This window comes from Bombus vosnesenskii, unplaced genomic scaffold (assembly GCF_011952255.1).
Source record: "Bombus vosnesenskii isolate JDL3184/JDL3185 unplaced genomic scaffold, Bvos_JDL3184-5_v1.1 scf7180000013349, whole genome shotgun sequence".
NCBI lineage: Eukaryota > Metazoa > Arthropoda > Insecta > Hymenoptera > Apidae > Bombus > Bombus vosnesenskii.
Window position 1 is genome coordinate 1,552,161 of NW_022882985.1, and position 23,942 is coordinate 1,576,102.

At 34.9% G+C, this 23,942-nt stretch overlaps 2 protein-coding genes and 3 long non-coding RNA genes across 6 annotated transcripts in view; 3 read left to right on the forward strand and 2 right to left on the reverse strand.

The window, feature by feature from the left end:
* Positions 1–347: 347 nt before the first annotated feature.
* LOC117236519 lies at positions 348–3,052 on the reverse strand. Of its 2 annotated transcripts, none has more exons than XR_004493866.1 (3): positions 2,935–3,052; positions 2,554–2,860; positions 348–2,452 (listed from the first exon to the last, which is right to left on the reverse strand). It is a non-coding gene; the product is annotated as an uncharacterized LOC117236519 (long non-coding RNA). The 2 variants fall into 2 exon arrangements; XR_004493867.1 differs by having other exon boundaries at positions 2,554–2,765; positions 2,894–3,052.
* Positions 3,053–5,995: 2,943 nt separating this feature from the next.
* LOC117236518 lies at positions 5,996–7,469 on the reverse strand. Its single transcript, XR_004493865.1, has 2 exons — positions 6,774–7,469; positions 5,996–6,683 (listed from the first exon to the last, which is right to left on the reverse strand). It is a non-coding gene; the product is annotated as an uncharacterized LOC117236518 (long non-coding RNA).
* A 2,285-nt stretch (positions 7,470–9,754) lies between these two features.
* On the forward strand, positions 9,755–12,088 carry LOC117236514. Its single transcript, XR_004493864.1, has 4 exons — positions 9,755–10,963; positions 11,028–11,495; positions 11,663–11,837; positions 11,919–12,088. It is a non-coding gene; the product is annotated as an uncharacterized LOC117236514 (long non-coding RNA).
* A 1,747-nt stretch (positions 12,089–13,835) lies between these two features.
* Positions 13,836–14,412, forward strand: LOC117236597 (proteasome assembly chaperone 4-like). The gene has a single exon (XM_033499693.1). It carries the CDS (start codon positions 13,907–13,909, stop codon positions 14,294–14,296), a length of 390 nt encoding a protein of 129 aa, XP_033355584.1. The 5' UTR covers positions 13,836–13,906; the 3' UTR covers positions 14,297–14,412.
* Positions 14,413–15,032: 620 nt separating this feature from the next.
* Positions 15,033–23,942, forward strand: part of LOC117236599 (midasin) — a 144,049-nt gene continuing 135,139 nt past the window's right edge. Inside the window, exons 1-13 of the mRNA XM_033499694.1 lie at positions 15,033–15,527; positions 15,997–16,223; positions 16,972–17,211; positions 17,420–18,444; positions 18,570–19,984; positions 20,157–20,424; positions 20,522–20,703; positions 20,810–20,996; positions 21,075–21,719; positions 21,816–22,257; positions 22,393–22,756; positions 23,012–23,329; positions 23,518–23,817. Of these exons, the coding sequence (XP_033355585.1) occupies positions 15,447–15,527; positions 15,997–16,223; positions 16,972–17,211; positions 17,420–18,444; positions 18,570–19,984; positions 20,157–20,424; positions 20,522–20,703; positions 20,810–20,996; positions 21,075–21,719; positions 21,816–22,257; positions 22,393–22,756; positions 23,012–23,329; positions 23,518–23,817 (5,694 nt within the window). The 5' untranslated portion in view covers positions 15,033–15,446. The remainder of the gene's footprint in view (positions 15,528–15,996; positions 16,224–16,971; positions 17,212–17,419; positions 18,445–18,569; positions 19,985–20,156; positions 20,425–20,521; positions 20,704–20,809; positions 20,997–21,074; positions 21,720–21,815; positions 22,258–22,392; positions 22,757–23,011; positions 23,330–23,517; positions 23,818–23,942) is intronic.

Sequence of the window (23,942 nt, forward strand, 5' to 3'; positions counted from 1 at the left end):
TGATATTGTTAACCGTATACACATGACGTTAACATTAACAATAAATTACATATACAGGGTGGTTGGTAACTGGTGGTACAAGCGGAAAGGGGGTGATTCTACGCGAAAAAAGAAGTCGAAGATATAGAATAAAAATTTTTCGTCTAAGGCTTTGTTTTCGAGAAAATCGACTTTGAATTTTCGCTCGGTACGCGTGCACTTTATCGCGTCTCGTTATAACGTCTCGATGGAAAAATTTAAAAAAAGAAGAAAGAAAAATTAAAAAAAAGATTGTTATTCTATATTTTCGACTTTTCGCGTAGAATCACCCCCTTTCCGCTTGTACCACCATTTACCAACCACCCTGTATATGAATTTATCATGGTCACAAAATTCAGAGAAATGTGGCGCACCGTTGTCAAACGAAGAAACCGAAGTTTGTTGGACAAAGTTCAGAATTTTCACTTCGTTTGACCTGAACAGTCAACTAACTAAAAAACAGTAAAAGTAGATCTAACTGTTTTTGGGCAACACGGAAATTAGTTTCCAACTACTGTGACAGCAACGACGGTTCTTCCTCGACAATTTTCAACGACGCAATGCGAAAAGCAATATCGTGTTACTGTTTACCGAGAAAATCTCGCGACTTACAACAGTTTGCATAGAAAAACAGATGATCGCGTGTTCAGAAATGCTCGAAACGATAAAAATGAAAAACCAAACAATACAATTTTCAACGATCTTACCAGTTACCATGAACATAGTTGATTGTTTCCCGATTACAATGATCGTAAGTTAATGCGTGTGTACATAAGATGGCGCTGGTATCGGAAGAAATCACAGTATACAACACGACATCAAACTATCGTTCTTTTCAATTATATCACGTAAATAGCTGTTCTTAACCCGAGTACAGTGCGAAGAAATCCATTTAACACAGACTTAATAAGAGCATCGCAATATCGTCCTAAATGTTCAACGACCGTGAAGAAACAGATGTTATATATAGCCAGGGAAAATTAGAAAAATCTTTGACGTAGAAACTGAAATAACAATTCTTAGGCGGTGGATTACGTTTCGAGAAATTCGATGAATTATGGATGATGAAAAATGATTAAAGTTAAGTAATTTAACAGGCAACGCTATTCCGAGATGTCTATATATACACAGTGTACATGTTAAATATTCTTCCCACGTAATACCTTACATTTTAACTTGCAACAAGACTCCTGTGTTCTAAATATAGCTATCGCTAGAGGATCAAGAAAAAAGAAAGATAAGAACTTATTAATATTAATTAGACAAACAGGCACGCGGAACGGGCAAACAAACAAACAGGAAGCCCGAGGAACAACGAATCGTTGGCTGCGTTCTCTGATTTTCAAAACAGATATCTATGTTCTGTGTGTTTGTATGTATTCCGTTTTTTCCTCGCTCGTTTACCGCTAGATCTATCGGTTTTTCATCTGACGAGCACGAGCCGTGTACAACAGCCGTAAACAGACGCTTGAAAGAAGAGAACCGGCCATTTAAATTCGACACGAGGATCCCGGCCGATGGCTACCGGACGCTGATAAACAGATAACGTGCACTCGTCTAATTAAAGAAAACACGTGCATTTAATTTAAACAAATGTTCAGTGCGCACGGTGGTTGAATTTGACAAGATTTCATGGCACAGAATTAAGATATTGTATTACACTTTTTTAAGATGACAAAAATAAATAAAAAAGTTCCTTGAAATCGGGTCACGAAAACGACGTGCTGTTTTTCAGAAGTTAGAACAATTGCTTTACTGGATAAAATAATTTTCAGAAAATTCCGATTGATCGAAATAGCGAAGAGAAAAGCAAGGGACAATTTTCTTTACAACTTTTCAAACCTGTAAGGGAAATTTAAACAACGCGTTTTCAAGAGTTATGTCGCGACTGATGATGTAAAAATGAGTCAGAAAGAGAGAAAACAATTTTTTCGTAGGACGAGAAAATTCAATTTCCGGGAAAATTAAACATATGACGAATATACTTGAAACTTGGCTAATCGCGGATCGAACAGGAGCAATTAATCGACAGGAGGTAAAACCGCGCGTGAGAATAAGTCGAAAATTCAGGATAAAATTCTTTTATAAAATTCTTTGTTTTCGAGAAAAATAAATTTTTAAATGTATCGTCCATCGAACTTTATCTTCTCGAAAATGAGGCCTTAAACGAATAAATGTTATTCTCTGTTGTAATCCGCGAATCGCGACATAATTGTGGAAAACGTGTTGCTTAAATTTTAAAATAAAGAACGATCTTCGCGATTCCGGTCGATCGCAATTTTCTCAGAATGTTTTCTACGCGTCATCCAGCAAACTGATCCTCGTAGCTTCCAGGAAGCTGGTCATGTGATCCTGTGTGTGAAGTTAATCGTTTAGTCCGGTTTGAAAAGAATTGTTCTATTTTAAAAAGTGTCCACGACTGTGATTAACCTTTCTGAAATAAATGTACACGTTATTTTAGATTTACACAAACAGAAAAAATATCTCCACGAGTATCGGTTTGTTTGATTTTCTCGTTTGCTCGGTCCAACTTACACGACGTCAGACGGTAGGTTGTGAGGTTTCAAGCTGCAAGGTAGGTTATTTAAAGTCGTGAAAACTGTGACGTGAATTAAACTCAGCCGGCTCTTGCAATTCACCGTTACTCACGACTTTCGAGCTTCCTCAACTATAAAGTGTTTTATAGCGTGTCAACGTCACGCTGATGTTTTCCAAATTAACACTTGCTTCTGCAAACCGATTCTTTCCTATGAATAAATCAATCAACTCGAGCAGCGTGTCTATTTGTTATTGCTATTCCAAATACCCTGCTACAGAGTATTTTCAGCGTATCGATATCAATCTATTAAAAGTCAGGCAAGAAAATAATACGTACGAATTATCGTAAATAGAAAGTCATTAAAAAAGCACGCATACCAAAGGTCGGTCTAACGTAACGCGATAATATTAGGTTGACAAAATCCGCAATCACTTTGTTGCCAAGCCAATAATAGCTCGATCGTGTGACACAGATTCGTTGATTGCATGAGAAACTGTTGAAAATGACAACGTGAGTTCGCGCTCGCCATCTATATTCAGATGCGCTAGTTACAATAAATAGTAACTAGAAGATAGATTTAGATATAATCGATAGATTTAATCGATAGGTTTAAGATATTCTTTTCTTTTTATCCCTAGTCCATGTAAGAACGTGCAATAAAGTTTATTCAGCTCACAACGATGTGATAGATTTATCCGAAGAATAAATTAATAACACGATATTGTGATCCTACCTCTAAATACAGAAATAACAATAGGTTGAGCCCAGGTACAATAAATAGTTATTATTTTATTGAAAATATTATTAATAGTAATAATATTGAGGAGCGCAGGAGATAACCTAAAAAACAAAAAAAAGCGCTATCGATGATTCAGTGTTGAATATCATAAAGGCGTTTTATCGAATATATAATAAACGCTTACGTGACAATGCAGTTATCAAAAGAATATAGAAATGTCGAGCGGGGTGAGTTTAAATACTGAAAAGCTAAATAAAGAAATAACAACAGAAACGTTTCTTGTTTTCTGCTTTTTTAAACTTGTGAAATTGAAACGAGTGGAGAACGTGGCAGAAAATTTGTCCCAATTGCAGTCTCGGTTTCGAGAAAATCAAATTTGAAAAGCTGTCAGGTACAAGTGTAGTTTTATAACTTTGATGAAGTACGTTAAAAGTAAACACACACAGAAAGAACGTGGAGTTACTTGAAATTTAGGAATTCTAATTTCATGCTTTTCTCGGAGGATACGAATAAGAGAAATTAAAGAGAAAATATTTGATCATAGTCGTACGGTATCAAAGGTGTAATTAAGAAAACGTTCGTCTTGATATTTAATTAATCGTATTAATTACGTAACTGTCATGTCGCTAAAAACACTTTCAAGTGGAATGACGATAATTAACGAACGATTTTTAGATTTTATTTTCGGTATATAATTACAAGGTGTTTAAAGAAGAGGCCAGCTCCTGCTCGAGCAATTAAATTGGGAAAAGTTTCGCGTAATTAGAATCTGTCGTGTGAATGCAACAAAGTAATGAATCCTCGGGCTTAATTGAACGTAATTAATACCCTGAGAATTCCAGCCTTCTTTCTTATCGTTTCAGCACATTCGCGAAATATGAAATCAATAAAACTTCTCAAATATTCATATTAATCGTAGGTTATTCTTTTGAAACATCTACTTTGTAAGGAGAATAAACGACGCTATTTTGTTTAACAGGTGTATCTTTAATTTCGAAATCGTTTATATTCCAGGAATCGATTTCTCTGGCTGAATTTACCGCGTCGTATGAAAAACGTTCGAAGCAAACGAGAGAATTCTATCGATCAATTCTTCGTTAATTTAAGATCAATAAAAGACGCGAGAAAAATAAACGAACATAAAGAGTTGGAGGAAAAAATAAACGTAAGAATTTCGTTATACCGTTAGACATTTTCATTTTCAATTACGGTTCGTCCGTTTCCATAAAAAGTTCGCTTCTTCAAACATTTCTACGAACAGTAAAATAAATCAGAGATCAAGCAATGGAAGATTCCATTCCACCAGCAAAGTCCTATTATTGCCAGTTTCCACGTAGCCTAAAGAGTAGCCGTCCGAAAATAAAACAGACAACGTAAAGAAGCCAATAATGAAATTTGATTACCGTTTTAAAGCGCGTCGGCAAATCCTCGCGAGAATATAAAGCACCTAATAAGTGAGCATCCTCTGGCATATAGCAGATTTCGACCAAAATCCCAGTGATCCTCGAAACGAAACAGCGCCCTCTTTTAGCGTTCATTCGTACACAAGCGTTTGGGTCTCGTGAAAATGTTTGCAAACTCCAGTTGATGTGAAAAAATCGTCGAAAAGTTGTCAAGATTCTTAGAGATTCGAGCAATGGAAAAATTATTGATCGTCACGTGTAAGAAAATTAGTCTTTGTAGAAACTATTTGTCTGCATTTACACAAACAAGTGTTTCACTTGAACAATCCATTTGCGTATACCGCGTTCAATGGATAAATCGTGCGTTTTTTAATAGATGTCTCTGTGTCGTTTCGCTCATAATTCTTACTTGGTTAGTCTCTTGTTCTTTATAACTTTATTTAGTACATTTGTCGTACTCGCGAGTGGGTAAATTTCAAGCGCTCTATTTGCGTATCTTCGTTGCTGAAACTATTGCTAAAAGCGAAAATGTCTATCGATAAGACGCGTGTTTGTCACGTGCCGCTGCTTTAAAAGTGTCGTAGGGGAATTACAGGTACGGGAACAGTGGGAAACATTTGTAAAGCGTATGGGGAAGATTCGTATGTGTCATCAAAAATGGTTGAGGAAATTCCGATCGACGGATTTTGGCTGAGGCGAATCATCGTGTTCCCGGCGACCGGAAGTAACACAGTTGAGGATAATTTGATAGCGATAATCGCCGGAAATCGTGGAATTATTTTCGTAGCAGTTTTCATCGTCCTGGAATGACTGGAAAATTGAACCCTTTGAAAATTGAAAGATTAAAACCCCGAAGTTTTCCTACAACCTGTTGCTTTTTTTCTAATTTAAAGCGTAGCTATTTCCGAATAATTCGCTAATTTAGCGTTGCAACAGGCTTCTTGCATTCCACGCCAAATTCGAAATGAACCTTCCGACATTGGCGCTGAAACGAATTTCTTTCATTTCGATGTCGAGATGACACTCTTCGTCAGTTACGAGCGCTTAGCGTGCAGCTTCCGTTTGATGTGTGTAATTTTTCAACTTGAGAATGCGGTCGTGTGGTACTCGTATTCCCTGCGACGAGAATAGTCGCTGAATCGAAATATCAGCGATGGAATGCCGATCGAAATGTCCTTGTATCGTAAAAAGTACTATACTTTGGTTTTGTATTTTGTAACTTTCAATGAACATTGTATTTTTGCATATTGACAGCTCTGTGTGCATGTTTACTCGTAAAAGTCCAAACAGTATCTCTTCATAGCAACCTATGACAGTTTAATGGATAAAATTGTAATTTATCGCGTATACTTTTGTGACAATTACAAGAATCATAGAATTAGAATTAGTATGGAATCTTGCAATATTTTCAATGGTTTCATCATTTTGTCTATGCAGTTTCAAAAATTAGCCGCTGGATGGCTCTGCTAATGAACGGCCACGTTTTCGTATTTATAAGAACACTTGCTTCTTTTTGCTTCCTCGGTGTTGAAAGTCTCATCAACGATTCATCAACGGCTGAATATTCTCAATTTCCTAGCTAACCTACGCTCTCTGAAGAATAAGTTGCAACATCTGGGTTGCTTGAACACCTGGTGCAATTCCATCGGAAGCTTCACAACGTTGTCGTACGTGTTCTCTGCCTTTAAAATTCCCTTCATCACTCACCGAGTCAACTTCATCGCTAATCACCCTTTTCCTGAATCTGCGTTTCTCAGCAAGAATCGCGATCGCAAAGTGTCACGAAGCAAGTCATCATCTTGTCTTACCTAACGATCGTCCCTGAGCGAGCCAAGTGGCAATATCGACGGTCTATACAAACTCCATCCATCCATCCAGCGATCTCCAAAAATATTGCCGCCGCGAGTGCTGCGAGGCCCATCACGGTGAAGGAGTCGTGCTCTCGAGCAGAGTCGGATCGCGGTCCAAGGTGCCAGGCGTATTCCTGCAAAGGCATTCGATCGTTAGTTAAAGGGCAATCCGTTAAAGGTGCAGAGAGGCGCAGGGGAAGGTTCCCCCGACGCCTGGTACGCACACAATACCCCGGCCGCAGAACAGATAGAGAACGAGAAGAGAAGAGAAGAGAACGAAACGCGTCCGGAGGGTCCCGTGCCGGCAGATGAATCCTAAGCAATTTCTCGCTGGTCGGGCCTCTTTGATGCTTTGAACTCTCACCGCGCTAACCGATCCTCCTGGTAATCACGCGGCCCTCGCCACGCCCCGAAAAACACCTTCGATCCTCCAGTCTCTCGCCTCTTGCTCTCTTCTCAGCCTCCTTTGATCCTTTTCTCCGCTCGAAAACACGCTCTTCCTTTTTTTTTTATCCCTTGGCCTCGTCCTATCCTTCTTCGCTCTAAGCTGTGGCATTTACTCTGTTTCTATCTGTTCGCTCTACTCTTCAGTCTCTTCGAAGGTTCTTATATATCTTTTCTCTTTTTTCTTCTCTTCTTGCTCGCTTTTTGTCTTTTTCATTTGCTTTCGTTCGTTCGAGCTTGGATCACATAAGAGGAGAACACTGTTTTCGATGGTTCATCGACGTGTTTCTCGCTACGTCTAGCAGTTCGTTGCTGCGTTTCAGCGACTTCTCCACATCCAAAGGCTTCTCAGGCCGAGTTTACACCAAAGTAGCGATAGCGTTATACCATAAACAGTTATCGAATTTCACGAATCTGTTCGCAAACTCGTCTACAATGATTCCAAAATCGTCTAAACTCGGTCTGGTCCCCGAGCGCGCGATCGCAGCGCCCTTAAGGCTAGTTCACACACGGCCAGTAGTTTAAGTAAGTTGAAGCAGCGAATAAAGCCGAATTGACGATATTCGCGTTGTAGGATCACCGTGGACAAAGACGAAAACGTTACTTTTCCGCGAATCAACAGCGTAAATTCAGCTCCGCTCGTCCGCTTTGCTCGATTAAACCTGTGGCCGTGTATGAACCAGCCTTTACAGCACTCGGACGTTCGATTTCCGGTTCGACGTGCGATCGTCGAGCAACGAAACGACGCTCGTCCGCGATTGAATATTCGCAAAGCGGAGGGAAAAAGGGCGCCCGCAGAAGTCGGTGAAAACGCACCTTGACGAGGGCGCGCGACTGCCGACAGTGGCGACTAATGTCTGCACGCGCGAGCGCACGAGCGAACGTGTTTTCTTGGCACCTGTTTCACTCCTCGTTTCGAGGGTTTTTCTGCCTACTGCCACGCTCTGCGTTTCCTCCTTCGCTCGTTTCTTTGGCGAGGGTTTAGGAAGCTGCAGCGCTCCATGATAATACGCCGGAGCTTCCGTTTCTTTTTGTCCGCCTGACTCGTACAGATCGCGTTCTACGTATTTCTATTGGGTTGGCAACTAAGTGATTGCAGAATTTGTCATTACCACCTAATGGTAAAATCGCCAATCACTTAGTTGCTATCCGAATACATCGTGATCTTGTCATTCGGCGAAGTAGTAGATATTTCTTCACATTAAACAGGTAATAGATACTGTGTATCTACTGCAACAACGAACATGGGGTACAAAACTGTGTAGCAGTGTGAATCCATCTATCCTCGTAGCGACATGTTGAAACTTACGGTTGTCGTTGAGAAATATACGGCCAATTAATTGTTTCTCACGGAATACAAATCGGTTAGAAAATTGCAAGTAGGAAGGATCGGCATGAGAATACTATCGCGGTATATCGCGAGATAAAATTTATTGTTGAAGGGCAGAGAAAAGATGAGCATCTAAGAAGCGCCAACCTGTCGATCGATAAACTATCTTACATTTTATTATCGTTTTATGTCACGACAGGAAGGGAACGCGTTACAACACTCCGTGTTTATTATTATAGCGTCGTTTTATCTTACGAATATTTTGGAATATCGTAGAATTGGAAAGACAGCGACGTGTATCTTAAAAATGGAAAATATGCACGAAAGATGAAAATAAATGGGAAATTGGGATACGTGGGATTGCGGACGTGGCAAATATTGAAAGTAATAAAATTTCAGGTTGATACGATCCCATTACCGCTCATGACGCCATAATCACAACCGTGGGATCTGATTTCAAGCTTTTGATCGGCAATTCCGGAGATTGTATCTCTAACGACCTCGATCGGCTCTTTAATTTTTCCTCCTTCCTCTTCCTTATCCTTCTGTGCGCAGCATCAAACTACATAATCAGTATAAATTATGCATCTTCTTGTTAAAAAAAGTTACGATAAATTTTCGCTTATATAAATTTGCTCGTTCGTGTTGCTCTTGCTTTTGCTTCTATAATTATGTCGCTATTAAATAGCTCGCCATAAAACGATTGATATTTTTCCCTCTGTCGTTTCTTCAGTTAAAAGCAACAAACGATCCCCTCTTTCGAGTAGTTATTTTTTATTTGTATTAGAAATCAAATTTACCCGAGCCTGCCTCCCATATATAATCATTCACAAAGAAAACATACAAAAGGAAGGACGGATGAAAACGTAAGGTTAATAAGTTTACAGTAGAAGCCAATAATACAGCAGGGGAGAAAAAAGCGGAATCTCAGATGTTAACCGAACAACTATAATCATTAATCAAATCTCCCTCGCCCTTTTCTCGCTGCCCCGATCCTCCCTCAGCGATAAGTAATTCATTAGGCATTGACTAACTCCATCTGGCCGTCTATTAAGAAGGCCAGCGAGAGGGAAGAACCGTGACCAATTGAGTAAATAATACACGTGAAATTTGAGAAAGTCCGCTGTCCTTCGCTGTGAAACTTGCTGAGAGCGAAACGCAGGATAATAGAAATAACGATCCGTCCAAGAGCTGATTAATTTCAATCTTCCGCTGCACGTCTCTCCGTACAATCTGCCACTCTATCGGTTTTCTTCGTCCAAATTTTGCTTCTTCTTCTTCTTCTTCTTCTTCTTCTTCTTCTTCTTCTTCTTCTTCTTCTTCTCTGGCAACGGTATAAGTAAACGTTATTAAGACGATTAAAAAATCAACGAGACACGGATGTTCATGTACTTGCGAATTTTGATTGGACAGTTTAATCGTGTGCATGAATGTATAGAAATTGTGAAAAATATTTCTACGATATGTCAACGTAATACTTACGGTGTTTAGGAAGTGAAAGAAGTCTGTGTTTAAGCGCCTTTTCTTCTATGTATCATCTGGCGTGTATGATATCTGGAATCTACGCGTATCCTTGGATTAACCGGTCATTCATTCATCCAGTTGAGGTCGCATAAAGACCGGTTGAAAGAAACTCCGCCGTAATTGCTACGAAAATTGAAATTCCTCCGCGAAATACCAGAAAAGAAAAAAGGAACAGAAGAGCAGCGGGACATCAAGAGTTACATCAAGACGCTCGTACCAAAATCTAACGACCACCGACAAACCAGGACGAACGAGCGGCCAAGGCAGCAGCGCGAGAAAGCGACGAAGACCCCAGAATAGGATCAAGGACACGAGCAAAATAGCCTGCGAAGAAGAAGACGAAAATCAGCGAAGAACAAGAAGAAGAGGAAAATAGCGGAGGAAGAAACAGGCGAAGACGAAGAGGTGGAAGATGCAAGGAAAGAAGCAGCACAAAGGGAAGTAAAGGAGAGGCACGAGAGCAAGCAAGATGGTAAAAGGAGGAGAAGGATGCTCCTAATTCGTAGTTCGGGGCGGGGTTTTTTTCGGCGATAGAGAGGAGGAGAGCGAGGCTGAGCATTGGTGAAACAGAGACAGAGCCAGGCACAAAGCGAGCTGAGGTATAAATTGGTTTGTTTGCCGCGGAGATAAAAGGGGCCGCTAAATGTTATCTTTAAGGTGTCGGATCAACGCAAATGTGGCTGAGTTACTCGTAATTATAGTATACACGGGCCGAGACCCTCGCCTCTACCTGCCGCGCCATCGGCCGCCGCTCTCCTCTCTTCTTCTCCTTTCTCTTTCTCTCTCTGTTGCCTCGTTTCAACCCATTGGCGTAACTATCGATCGCGATCCGATCTACGGGCCGAGATACCGACCGACAGAGGCGATACTTGTTTGGTTAGACTGGAATATCCACGGGTGGGGCAACGAGCAGCGCGAGGGACCATCCTCCTCTCTATCTTCGGACAACCACTTGGCTTGGGTCAGAAGCGATATGCTGTTGCTCGCCTTGATATACACACTCTATGAAGAATTCTCTAAGACAGTCAGTTTATTGGTTTCTACAAAAGGGTGTTTTGTTTAGACACTTAGAGATGGAGCTGACGGAATGCTGTAGTTAGAGAGAACATGAGCAAGGTAACGAATTATACTCACACGGTTCTTACGACTTATTGCCATTTAATTCTCTTGATGCGCACAGTTCCAACTTCTTCGCTAGACAAACGTTGCTCTCGTTATCGAAACGAGGGCGAGGATGCCATGTAGATATATGTACGTAGGTGAGAAGACAGGTTAGAATACTTGAAATTTGAAGAGCTGATAACTCGCTGCAACAGAGAGAGTGATTTGAATAGCGCGTTGCTTATGATATGAACGTAGCGTAGCTTGAAAATACGCGGACGATTTCTTTTCAAGAAAAAAAGAGGTCTTTCGTGGATCTTCTTTGTTTACATTTTCTAATATCTGCTAAAAAAAAATAAAAGGGTGGGTTACCAACGGCGCACAGAATTCCTAAGGGGCGGTCAACCCATCTTAGTACCTCTCCGTGCCGCGCGCTGCTTAACTCTGGCGATCGGATGAAAACCAGCATTTTCAGCGCGCTTTCGTCGTTGGCGCATGTTGAGTGTTTTTCTAGAAAAACGAAGAACACAGTTTGATAAAACTTAAGGTGAATGTTAAGTTAAATGAAAATAATTTTAATCAATTTTGTTGGCTTTTCCATTGTCAGAAAATACAGTTTTAAATGTCTACATATACGTCTACATATGTTTCATAAAATATGGATAGAACATAATTAACTATGAGAAGATATATATTATTAACGATTTGTTGCAGAATTATTTCGTTTCTCTTAATGACAATATAAAGGATAGAAAGATACGAAAGCATAGTACTTGTAAAGATCTGATATAGCACTTCCTATTTCCATAAATACAGGCCTTGTAGGACAAAGATAAGGAAAAAAGTAGAAATGTTCGGGAGACCATCTATCTTCAATGGGAAAAAGTTGGTAGGTAAAAAAACACAGTAAGGAAGTATACATAAAAAAGAAAGTAGAATACATATATGTAATTATATGTATCCCACGTAGATAATTATTTGCTTTGAGCTTCTATGTTCTATCGACGCTAACGTTTTATGTCTACTAATAATAAAGGGAAACACCGTGGAACATCGAAAATTACCAGTTAACAAGAGCAATAAGGAAATTAATTGTACGACGTAACAAGCATGAATATCTTTTTAAATCAATACTTTGATTCTGCCATGTATAAGATATAAAAGCAAAGATATTAATTAAATTACCTGTAACTTAAGTCGATAAATAGAATCGAATACCATTCGCATTAAAAGCATAATATCCAAAGGTAAAAGTATTAATGATCATTGATTTCTTACTTCGAAATAAAATATAATTTACTGTTATAAGGAAAATAAAAGCTTTCTGTTATCCAGATACATTTCATACGGATTTCGTATGAAATCTATGAATTTTGTGCAAATTTTATATCTGAAATCATGTCGTAAAAATGACAAAAAAGGGGGGGGGGGGATTCAAATAATTTCCTTTCTTTCCTCCTGTGTTTTACAATCTCCTTCTCCCTAGTTCCTTCGTCGTGATACGAATAAACAACTTTATGGATCTTGGATAATTAGATAAGATTGCCGTAATTATATGCAATTTATATAACACAATGTAGAGTCTGTTTCATGTAAAATGCGTAATAAATTAGAGACTACTTCTGCTGAGTCAATTTACATAATACATTTCTAATTAAACACGATCCTCGAGGTTATTAATAAACTCAAAATCAATTACTGAAATCGTGAATTCGTTATATCGACTGAAACGTGCGACTGTTTAATTAATTCAGAATTAATTGGACATCACATTGTTCGTGATGGATGATTATAGTAGAGGATTTAAACAGAACTTCGTATCTTACTGAATATAAGAATTACTTCGCAAGCATAGATCCTTCCTTTTTACTGAGAAGCGAAGAGATATCCATATTATGAAAAGATACTGAAACAAAGAATAGGACAATTATTTTCCACTAGATAAAATAAACGAAAATACCGGAAATCAGAGTAATTATAATATTCGTATAACATTTAAAACAATGTACATATTTGGCAAAAAAAATTCAATTTCAAGGTAAAGATGTATCGTTTTAGTAGATTTATCCTAAATTTCTGGTTTTTGAAGAGATTACGCCAATGGCGGTGCTTTTTATCTCAGTTTCCAACAAGATGGGACTCCCCATTGGTGCGGCTTGAACAGCCGCGCGTACAGTGGGGCCAACATTATAGTACAAAATAATAATTCATAAATTATACGCGCCGCGACCGTTTAGAGGCTTAGGTATACAGCTCACTGCACATGCAGGTGATTCTGCTGCAGGTATATCAATAAGCTTCGCTAGGTATAACGGGTGACTTAAAAACACTCACCTTTTATGTCTTATGTCTTACGGTACGGACATATGGGAAAACATTTTAAAGTCATAGTTTAGAATTGGTTTTAGAATTAATTCTTGCATAGTTATTGTAATTGTCATAATCGTTAACTTTTTTATTATACCAAGCGTAGACTGCTGTAGAAATGAGATATTATTTTTACTTCAATTCTGAAACCCTGTTAATTTTTCAATTTTTCATATAGCAAAAAGACGTATGTGTTTATATCTAAAAAGAATCGTAAATTAAACTATAAATTAACGAGTAAAATATAATTGTTAGAGCAGTTATCGCTGGCAAAATTTAATTAATTTAACTTTTAATTCTAACTTTTTTATTCAATTGATAACAGGGAAAATTCTTCAAAGTATATCCCCCTTATGGAAAAGACTTTTATGTATACATTGTGAAAATATGTATATATTTTGTTCTAATTACTTATTTAATTAATTAGTTACATTCGTTTAATGTAAAATGCGCTATTTTGCGCATGGTAGCGTTATCTATCGGTTGAAAATTGTACTTCGTGTTAGTTCCACTGATTCGCCTGTAGAGTAAATAGACTCGTAGTCAGCAGATCTGAAATCAAAAACAAACGAGCTGAACAATAGTTAAAACATGGAAAATCAGTCAGAAGTAGAAGAAATAACGAATAGCGATTGTAACGTTAAGTTTCACAATTTTGTGGCAAAAATCGATGACTTGTCAATCTCATGTCATGTAATTAAAATGGAAAATTCCCTCTATCTGTGGGTAGGTGATTATAATGAGAATACCATGAATGATTTGTCATTCGCAATCAAATCACCATACGAAAAGGAACCACTTACAACGAAGATTATGGGATCAATTGCCAATGAATTTTCAACCAGTCTTGCCAAGAGACTTTCAAAGAAACTTTCAATAGCTGTTTATGTCAGCTTTAACGTCCAGGTTGATAACCTATCTCTACATGCAATTGAGAGGAAGTTACAAGATGAATTTAACTCACATCCTGAGATTTTCTGATTTATATTAATAAGTTGTACAGAGACATTCTAAAAGTACAATTTTTATACTGTCCAGAACATGTGTTTACATTTAAGCCTTGTATATTTCGTATTAAACTTGATTTATATATAAAATAGGTATTCTTATTTATTTTAAGTATCTTAAATTTTAAATTGTGTAATAAGTACTAAGTGTGGTCTTAAAACTTCACAGAAACAAATATTTATTCTTGTAAATAAAATGATTTTACATTTTATCATATGATAAAAGAACTAATTTGAATTTCATCGTCTAAATTGCCAATTTATATATATATAAACAATTTCATTGCAAGTGGTTAAAAGATTACATATTATTACCTTTTATCATTGTTCCATATAATTGTTTCAAATAGTTATGCATAATTCTTGTGATATAGTCTGAAGATGATCTATAAGTTAAAAATATTAATTGTATTGTAACAATGTTACATATATATGATGACAACATTCATACTATAATATTATAACAAAACATATCAATTTTATTAGAAAAACTAAATTAATTAAAATTGTCACTTCTCATATATCAAATACATAATAGTAATGGCACTTATTTTAAGCACTATGACAAAATAATACTCAAAATCATCTATAACATACTATTATATATATAAAAATACTATTTTTATTTCTATTAAAGAAGCAACTTAATAGACATCTTTCCTTCCTTTACAATAAAGACATATGAAAGAACATTTATATACATTTAAAAAATGTATATTATTTGAATTTTGGAATTAAAGTTAATACTTAACTTTTCATTGATAATTTATAAATCATGAAATTCTTAATATCTGCTTATATGAAATTATTTTTACTTGTAGCAAATTACATTAATAATACGTAATTTACGAATGAAATCGTTGCAATTATTTTTTAGCTTCGAATTTAAACTACATACTTGATCTTACATTTCATAATGATGGCAAACTTATGATAGGTAGGTTTTTAGTTTTAAGAAACCCCAAGTAATCTAGGGATTTTTTTTGTTATGGGTCGAGGAATTGTACGCCTTAAAAAGGAACATCCGAACATTGGCCACTGATCGTAAACACGTGGTTACTTACGCATTGATTTCAATATTTATCCGGCATTGCACGTGTAACTTGATTTTTAGTTTTTCAAATATGTTTTCACAAAGTTTGTCGGTATTTATTAAACGAGACGAAAAGTATGTGCAGAAACTCTCATTTTTTAGAATTGACAAAGTAAGTAAGAAACATCTTTTTGAAATATTTTAAATATCCTCTTTTCGTTTGTTAACATCATAATTATCAATATCTCTGTTCTTATTTTTCTATGCTATTACTATTTCTTATTGTATAAATTTCACATTGTTTTGTAAGTTACTATTAGTAATTATATGTTTTAGTAATATTTTCATCTAATTTTTAATATATAATAAATGGATGAAAATAATATACCTTCAAACTGTGTTTATTTGTAACACATACAATGTTCATTTTATTCATTCATTTAATTTAATACGCGAAATAAACATGACAAATTTATAGAAAATGCAGAACTTTTTCTAATGTTTTAATTACTGTTTATTTTTAAATTGAGTTTCGATTAAAATGTACCATGTGTCTTACTTTTTCATTATTTAATAATGTTATATTCTTCAAAATATATTTCATTAATCTTATTTCATAACATTGTGTAATTTTACTGTAGGAACCAAGCGAGGATGAGCATAAACAAATTTTAGACATTTTATGTGAATTCTTAATGAATCCAGAAACCACGGAGGATGTTGCAGAATGTTTCCCACAATTATTGCCAGCATTAATTATGAAAAGCATTTCAATGGATAAAATTTCCTTTGATGACGAAGATTTGATTCATAAATTAAATTCAGTTATCTTAGCCAAATTACTTTCCAAGAATCGGGATATATTAGTGTATGTATTTTTAATGTTACGTAGAATACTTTATATTTTATATTATTTTGTATGTATATATATATTTTTTTTGCACTAATATGTGATTATTAACAGCGAAAATATCATCATGAAATTATGTTCTCTTACTTATAGGCAATATATTGTAGGTTAAATAGTACTTTATTCAACATTATAATTCTTTCATGTTCCATAACATTTTAGGTTGAATTTTTCAGGTTGGAGAATATCCTGCAAGGATACAAACAATATTTTTCTGCTACTCTGTGTATTATACTCTTTTTATTACTTAAATTTAGAATCATCAATTGATGAAATGTGTAATAAATATAAAATATATTTGGAAAAAATTAAAGGTCTTTGTAACACAGTATTCTATATTGTTTTCTTAGTTGTATTATTAATTTAGTACAGACATATACAAGTAATCTTTTTCTTACTTTGTAAATATGTAAACATAGTTGTTTATGTTTAGTAGTATGAAAATTTGTATACTTCATAGCATAATTATATTAAACTGAAACGTTGAAAAGTATGTTTGGAAAAGTCTTGTTTATTTTATAGCAGTATTCAGTAGTATAAAATATGTTTTCTACAAATCAAATGTATAATTACAGAAACATAAAAAATTATTAATTATTTAAAAAATAATTATTGCCAACAGTTCTCTATTGAAAATAATTATAAGATATATTTAAATGATATAAAATTTGAAATTTATTTTTAAATGAATATTGTTTTATTACAGATTTGTTCTACATTATTTTGATGTAAATCCAGCTCCATTTGAATTTATAGGAGTTGATCATGGTCCTCCTTTAAAAAGACGTAATAGGCGAAGAGTAATATCTGTCACAAAAGTATCTGATTATGATTTAGTAACTGCTTGTTATGATATTCTATGTAGTGCACCAATACACTTTAAATATGCGTGGAATTGGTCTAAATTTTATAAATATCTGACTCATGAAGATAGTGGAGTTAGATGGTAAGATATGAAATTAAAAAATATGATATCTCCTTTTAATATTTTAAATAAAATTACTACTAGGAAAAGATTTTAATCCAATGATTTTTATTAAATGGAGTAATTGTTTAGGGACAAATTTGATAAAATTCCGTTTTAAATAAGTAAAATAAAAAAGTGTCTTAAGTCAAAACAAAATATACAAGAATAATTTTTAATTATCTTTCAGGGTAGCAATAAATTGTATTTCTATTGTATTAGGAATGTCAGAATCTTCCTATCTATCTCATGTGAGTGATTTTGTTTCTAACAATCAAGAGTACTTTGTTAAAAGTAAAGAAGTTAATCGAAATAATATAACATGTGAAGATACCAAAGAAATAGATGGAATTCCTGATGTACCTTCTGTAGTTTCCATTGGAGGAATTTTACTTCCAATATTTGAAAAATCTGGAAATAAAAAGGAATTGAATCTAGTTCCTGTACCATCTACACGACAAAATTTACAAAATTTAGCTTTGGCAGTCTCTTCCAATAAATGTGTATGTTTACAAGGTACAGTTGGTTCTGGAAAGACTGCATTAATAGAGTTTTTAGCTCAAGCTACTGGTCACGATGCACAGAAATTTGCAAAAGTGCAATTAGGTGATCAAACAGATTCTAAAATGTTATTAGGAATGTACAGATGTACTGATATTCCTGGAGAATTTTTATGGCAACCAGGAATATTGACTGAAGCTGTGTCATCTGGCAAATGGCTGCTTTTAGAAGATATTGACTGCGCTGCGACAGATGTTATTAGCGTTATTGGACAACTTATAGAAACTAAAACATTATCAGTCCCTGGATACAGAGACTTGATACACGTGAAAAGTGGGTTTCAGTTGTTTGTTACTAGAAGATTGAGTTTTGGAGGAACACAAAAATCATTTCAAATGCCAATGCAGAAACAGTGGTCTTGTGTTAACATAGAATCTTTATCAAAGAAAGAACTCGTTACAATTGTCCAAACCTTATTTCCAATATTGCATACGGTAGCTGTAAAAATGGTTGATGTGTTTTTATTGTTTTCTGCTGGAAACCATGAAGATGACATTGTGAATAGTGTAAAGAATACTAGACAAATTTCTACCAGGGATTTGATTAAGTGGTGCTTTAGAGCTGTAGTTGATTTTGATGTATCCTCACCTGCTTCAGGCCTGAAAATCTTTCAAGATGCTTTAGATGTCTTTTGCTGCTCTGTGCCTAATTCCGGTATGTAAAGTATACTTTATTAAAATATCTATTATTGCTGAATGATTGTTTATAATACTGCAATTGAATGTTCTTATAAAAAAATTTCATAAGTGATGAATCATGTTGTTGTCTTTTTATTTCAGTACAACGTTTAAATTTGGCAATAGCTGTGGCACACAAATTGGGTATTGTAAAAACAAAAGCAGAATTTTTTTCTCAAGTACATAAACCATCTGTAAATCTCCACAAAGAATGTCTTATTGTTGGTAGAGCAAATTTAGAGATAAAAAAAGCTGATAGAGTTAAAATAGAGTCTAGAAGTTCCAATTTTTCTTATACAAGACCATCTGTATGTCTTTTGGAAAGAATAGCTAGTTGTATTGTACAGAAAGAGCCAGTTCTTCTAGTTGGAGAAACTGGCACAGGGAAAACAAGTTGTGTACAATACCTTGCGCAGATAACAGGCCACAAGTTGGTAGTAATAAATATGAACCAACAGAGTGAAAGTACAGATTTACTTGGTGGCTACAAACCGGTAGATCTTAAACTTCTGATTCTTCCAATTCGCGAAGAATTCGAGATTTTATTTCGATCTTATTTTGCAATTGAACCAAACTTAAAATATTTGAATCATATTGGGCGTTGCTTTGAAGAAAGAAAATGGAAGATATTGATTACTTTAATGATTCATAGCACTAGTGCTGCTTTGAAAAGACTGAAGATGTCTACAAAAAATCACAATGAGGTAGAAGTTTTAAAGAAATGGGAGAAACTAGCAGAGAAATTAGAAAAACTTCAGTCTCAGGTGCAGAGTCAATTTTCTTTAGCATTTTCATTTGTAGAGGGTAGTTTAGTCAAAGCACTGAAAAATGGAGACTGGGTTTTGTTAGATGAGATAAATTTAGCTACTGCAGAAACATTAGAATGTCTTTCTGGTTTATTAGAAGGATCTTGCGGATCTCTTTCTTTGTTAGAGCGTGGAGACAAAGAACCAATTAAAAGGCACAAAGACTTTGCAATTTTTGCTTGTATGAATCCTGCAACAGATGTTGGGAAAAAAGATCTTCCCATGGGTCTGAGGAATAGATTTACAGAATTCTTTGTTGATGAACTCACAGAAAAATCAGATTTACAACTTCTAATGAGTTCATATCTGAATGACTTAAATCTGCCACCAGAAAAAATTGAAAATATTGTCAAATTTTACTTAAGTGTCAGGAAAGAAGCAGAAACCAGTCTTCTTGATGGAACTGGGCATAAGCCACATTACAGTTTGAGAACACTATGTCGTGCTCTAAGTGTATCTGCACAGAATCCTTGTAGAAATATAATGAGATCCTTATATGAAGCATTTTGTTTAAGTTTTCTAACACAGTTAGATAGTAAATCTTACCCAATAGTACAAAGAATGATTGTAAAGGCTATCTTGGGAGAAAAAGCTGCCAGTGCTGTTATTGGAACTCCAATTCCAAGGCCACGTGGTCATGCTGAGAGTTTTATATGTTTTGAGGGCTATTGGATCTCTAGAGGTGATCTTGAGCCACAGATTCCAGAAAATGTAAGTTTGTATTCTTTTAAAGAGATTTTTACTAGTAAGAAGTTTTTAGCTTTCATTGCTATAAAAATTAAGCAGTGTGTTAAATATGTATATATTAAAAAAAGACAGATCTTGTAGGCAAAGTAAGATAAAGGTAAAATAAATAAAACTTTTATATTTTCTCTGATTTTAGTATATCCTCACAGAAACAGTGAAGCAAAATTTGAAAGACTTAGTGCGAGTGGTATCTATTGGTAAAATGCCTGTATTACTGCAAGGGGATACTTCAGTAGGAAAGACCAGTTTGATAACATACTTAGCGAAGGCTTCTGGACATACCTGTGTACGCATTAATAATCACGAACACACAGACCTGCAGGAATACGTTGGTACCTATGTAGCTGATTCTTCAGGAAAGTTAGTTTTTAAAGAGGGTATTCTAGTAGACGCTATGCGGAGAGGTACGATGAATTTAATTTTTGATTATCCTTTTTATTATGATATTACATGTTTCAATTATTTATTTTTATACTTCTAAAATAATTTAATATTCTTCAGGATATTGGATAATTTTGGACGAGTTAAATTTAGCACCTAGCGATGTTTTAGAAGCTTTGAATAGAGTTCTTGATGATAATAGAGAGTTGTTTATTCCTGAAACTCAACAAATTGTAAAAGCACATGATAATTTCATGCTTTTTGCTACGCAAAATCCTCCAGGTTTATATGGTGGAAGAAAGGTAATATTTTATAAACAAATAATCCATTTTAAATAAATGTATTGGTCTATAACAAATAATTTCTTGTTAGTATTTCATGTGATTTTTTATTCCCATTTGTTACTAGGTATTATCACGTGCATTTAGAAATCGATTTGTTGAGTTACATTTTGATGAAATTCCACCTAAAGAACTCCAAATAATTCTACACAAAAGATGTAAGATGCCAGAAACATATTGCAAGCAAGTAATCAATGTAATGACAGAACTTCAAGTACGAAGAAAGGGTACTGCAACTTTTGCGGGAAAAAGAGGTATATTATTGTTTTAACGCATTATTTATTAGTAAATATTTTTGTCATTTAAGAAGCTAATTTTCCCATTTTTTGTAGGGTTCATAACCCTTAGAGATTTGTTTCGCTGGGCTGAAAGATATCACCTGGCACCCAATATTGTAGGCACTTTATATGATTGGAGTCAACATTTAGCAGATGAAGGATATTTGGTTCTCTCTTCAAAAGTTCGTCACTCAGAAGAATGTTTAGAAATCATAGAAGTGCTAAAGAAACATTTAAAAAGAGATGTTAGTCCAGATGCTCTATTTTCACTCTCTGAAAAAACTTCTACTGTGACTAAGCCAATCTTGGAATCTCTTTTGTCAAAGAAGATTCCAGGATTTGAACATATAGTCTGGACATATCAAATGCGCAAAATGGCAGTACTTCTCTCGAAAGCCTGTGACTTTAAAGAGCCAGTTCTTTTAATTGGTGAAACAGGAGGTGGAAAAACTACAGTTTGTCAACTATTGTCTGTAATTAGACAACAAGAACTTAGTATTGTCAACTGCCATATGCATACAGAAGCTTCTGATTTTCTTGGAAGTCTCCGTCCAGTTAGAGAACATAGAGAAAATCAGAAATTGTTCGAATGGGTTGATGGTCCTTTAGTGAAATCCATGAAAGGTGGAGGCTTCTTTTTAGTAGATGAAATCTCTTTGGCAGACGATAGCGTACTTGAAAGACTGAACTCTCTTCTAGGTAATTTATTATCTTGAATTATTTTTAATCACATAACAGGTATTTAATTAAGATTATTTTATTTAAATAATATTAGAATTAATTAACTTTTTCTAGAACCTGAACGTAAACTTTTAATTGCTGAAAAGCCATCAACTGAAGAAAATGCAACGGTTACTGCACATGAAAATTTCATCTTCGTTGGTACAATGAATCCTGGTGGTGATTATGGCAAAAAAGAACTTTCACCAGCTCTTAGGAATAGATTCACGGAAATTTGGTGCGAAGGTTGTGTTTCATTGGACGATCTCAAGTGTATTATGGTACACAATCTACGGAAAGAATACAAGGAAGCTGTTCCAGCAGCAATAATAGGATTCATAAAGTGGATACAAACTACAGAAATAGGAAAAAAGCTTGTCGTTAGTGTCAGAGATATCCTTACATGGGTGAATTTTGTTAATTCTTGTGAAGATTTAGGAATAGGAGATGCTTTTTTCCATGGTGCAGCTTTAAGCTATATCGATGGGCTTGGATCTGGTTTAACTGCAGCAGAAAAGTAAGTGCTATGAATTATTATCAATTGGGTTTTATAAAATTTTAATCAAATTCTATTTTAATGAATCATATTATGTATTAGTTAATTATAATTATATTAATTAGCTTTTTACCGAAATATTTTAAATTATTTTAGTTCAAAGAAGTTGAAAAGTTTTAAGGATTCTGCATTGAAATTTATTAAACAGCAAATACAGAATACATTAAAATCTGAATTAATATTAAACAATGAAGAATTTGATGTCGACAATTATAAGGATAAATTTGGAATACATCCATTTTATATTAAGAAGGGAAATGTACAAATTCCAAGCAATGTAGGATTTGCTTTTGCAAGCCCAACAACAAAAATGAATACTCTGAAAGTTTTACGTGCTTTGCAATTAAAGAAACCAATTCTATTGGAAGGTAGTCCAGGAGTTGGCAAAACTAGTTTAGTTTCTGCACTTGCCAGAGCATCTGGACATCGTCTTCTTAGATTAAATTTAAGCGATCAAACGGTAACTATTCCTTCTTCTTTCTTTATTATATAATTTTTTAAGTAAGTCAACTAAATGAAATAAGATGATTTGCCATTTCTGTATACTGTAATATTAAGTTTGTAATTTTATAGTATTATCTGTTTTAATGTATTGTATTTATTTTATAAGACTTAAAATGTCGTTTATGAGTCTTTTGTAAAAAAAAGAAGAAAAGAATTCAATTGAGCCAAAATGTTAAAACTTATTATTATAAAATTTTTAAATATTACGTAGGATATTTCGGATTTATTCGGAGCGGATTTACCAGTGGAGGGAGGGAAGCCTGGTGAATTCTCATGGAGGGATGGTCCTTTCTTAAGAGCTCTAAAAAATGGGGATTGGATTCTTCTGGATGAATTGAATCTTGCATCCCAATCAGTTCTCGAAGGATTAAACGCCTGTCTCGATCATCGTGGTGAAGTTTACATCCCGGAATTAGGAATGTCTTTCATCGTAAAGCCAGGAACTCGATTATTTGGTTGTCAAAATCCTCTTCGTCAAGGTGGAGCTAGAAGGGGGCTTCCAAAGTCATTCTTGAACCGTTTCACACAAGTAAGTTCTTTTTATATTCAAAACAAAAGAGTAATAGAAGAACACATATATTGCTATAATAAGGAGATGATAATAAATAATATTAGGAAAAAACCGTATAAAAATATAATGATCCATCTTTTCTTGATTATTAAAGGTAGAGTTATCAGACATGTCAGTTCATGATTTTGCTTCTTTTGCTGTTTTAGGTTTTTGTGGATGCTTTGGAACAGAGGGATCTAAAATTCATTTTAAATGTTCAATTTCCGGAGCTGCCAGAAGATTTACTCGATAAGATGATTCAGTTTAACGAAGAATTGAGCTCTCAAGTTGGAACTACTTGGGGCCATTCGGGATCACCTTGGGAAATGAATCTTAGAGATGTCACTAGGTGGTGTGAAATAACCATGGCAGCTTTCAAAAAGAGTTCAAAAAAGATTTTCAATCCCGGAAATGGTGCTCAACTGATTTACGTTGATAGAATGAGGACAAATGAAGATAAAAAAAATGTAAGACATATATAACGTAATGTTTTTAATATTTATAATATCAATAATTTTAATTCGCGAGAATATTATTTGCTGTGTAATTAAATTTCATGTCTTTACAATCTTACAATGTATTTCTTACAATA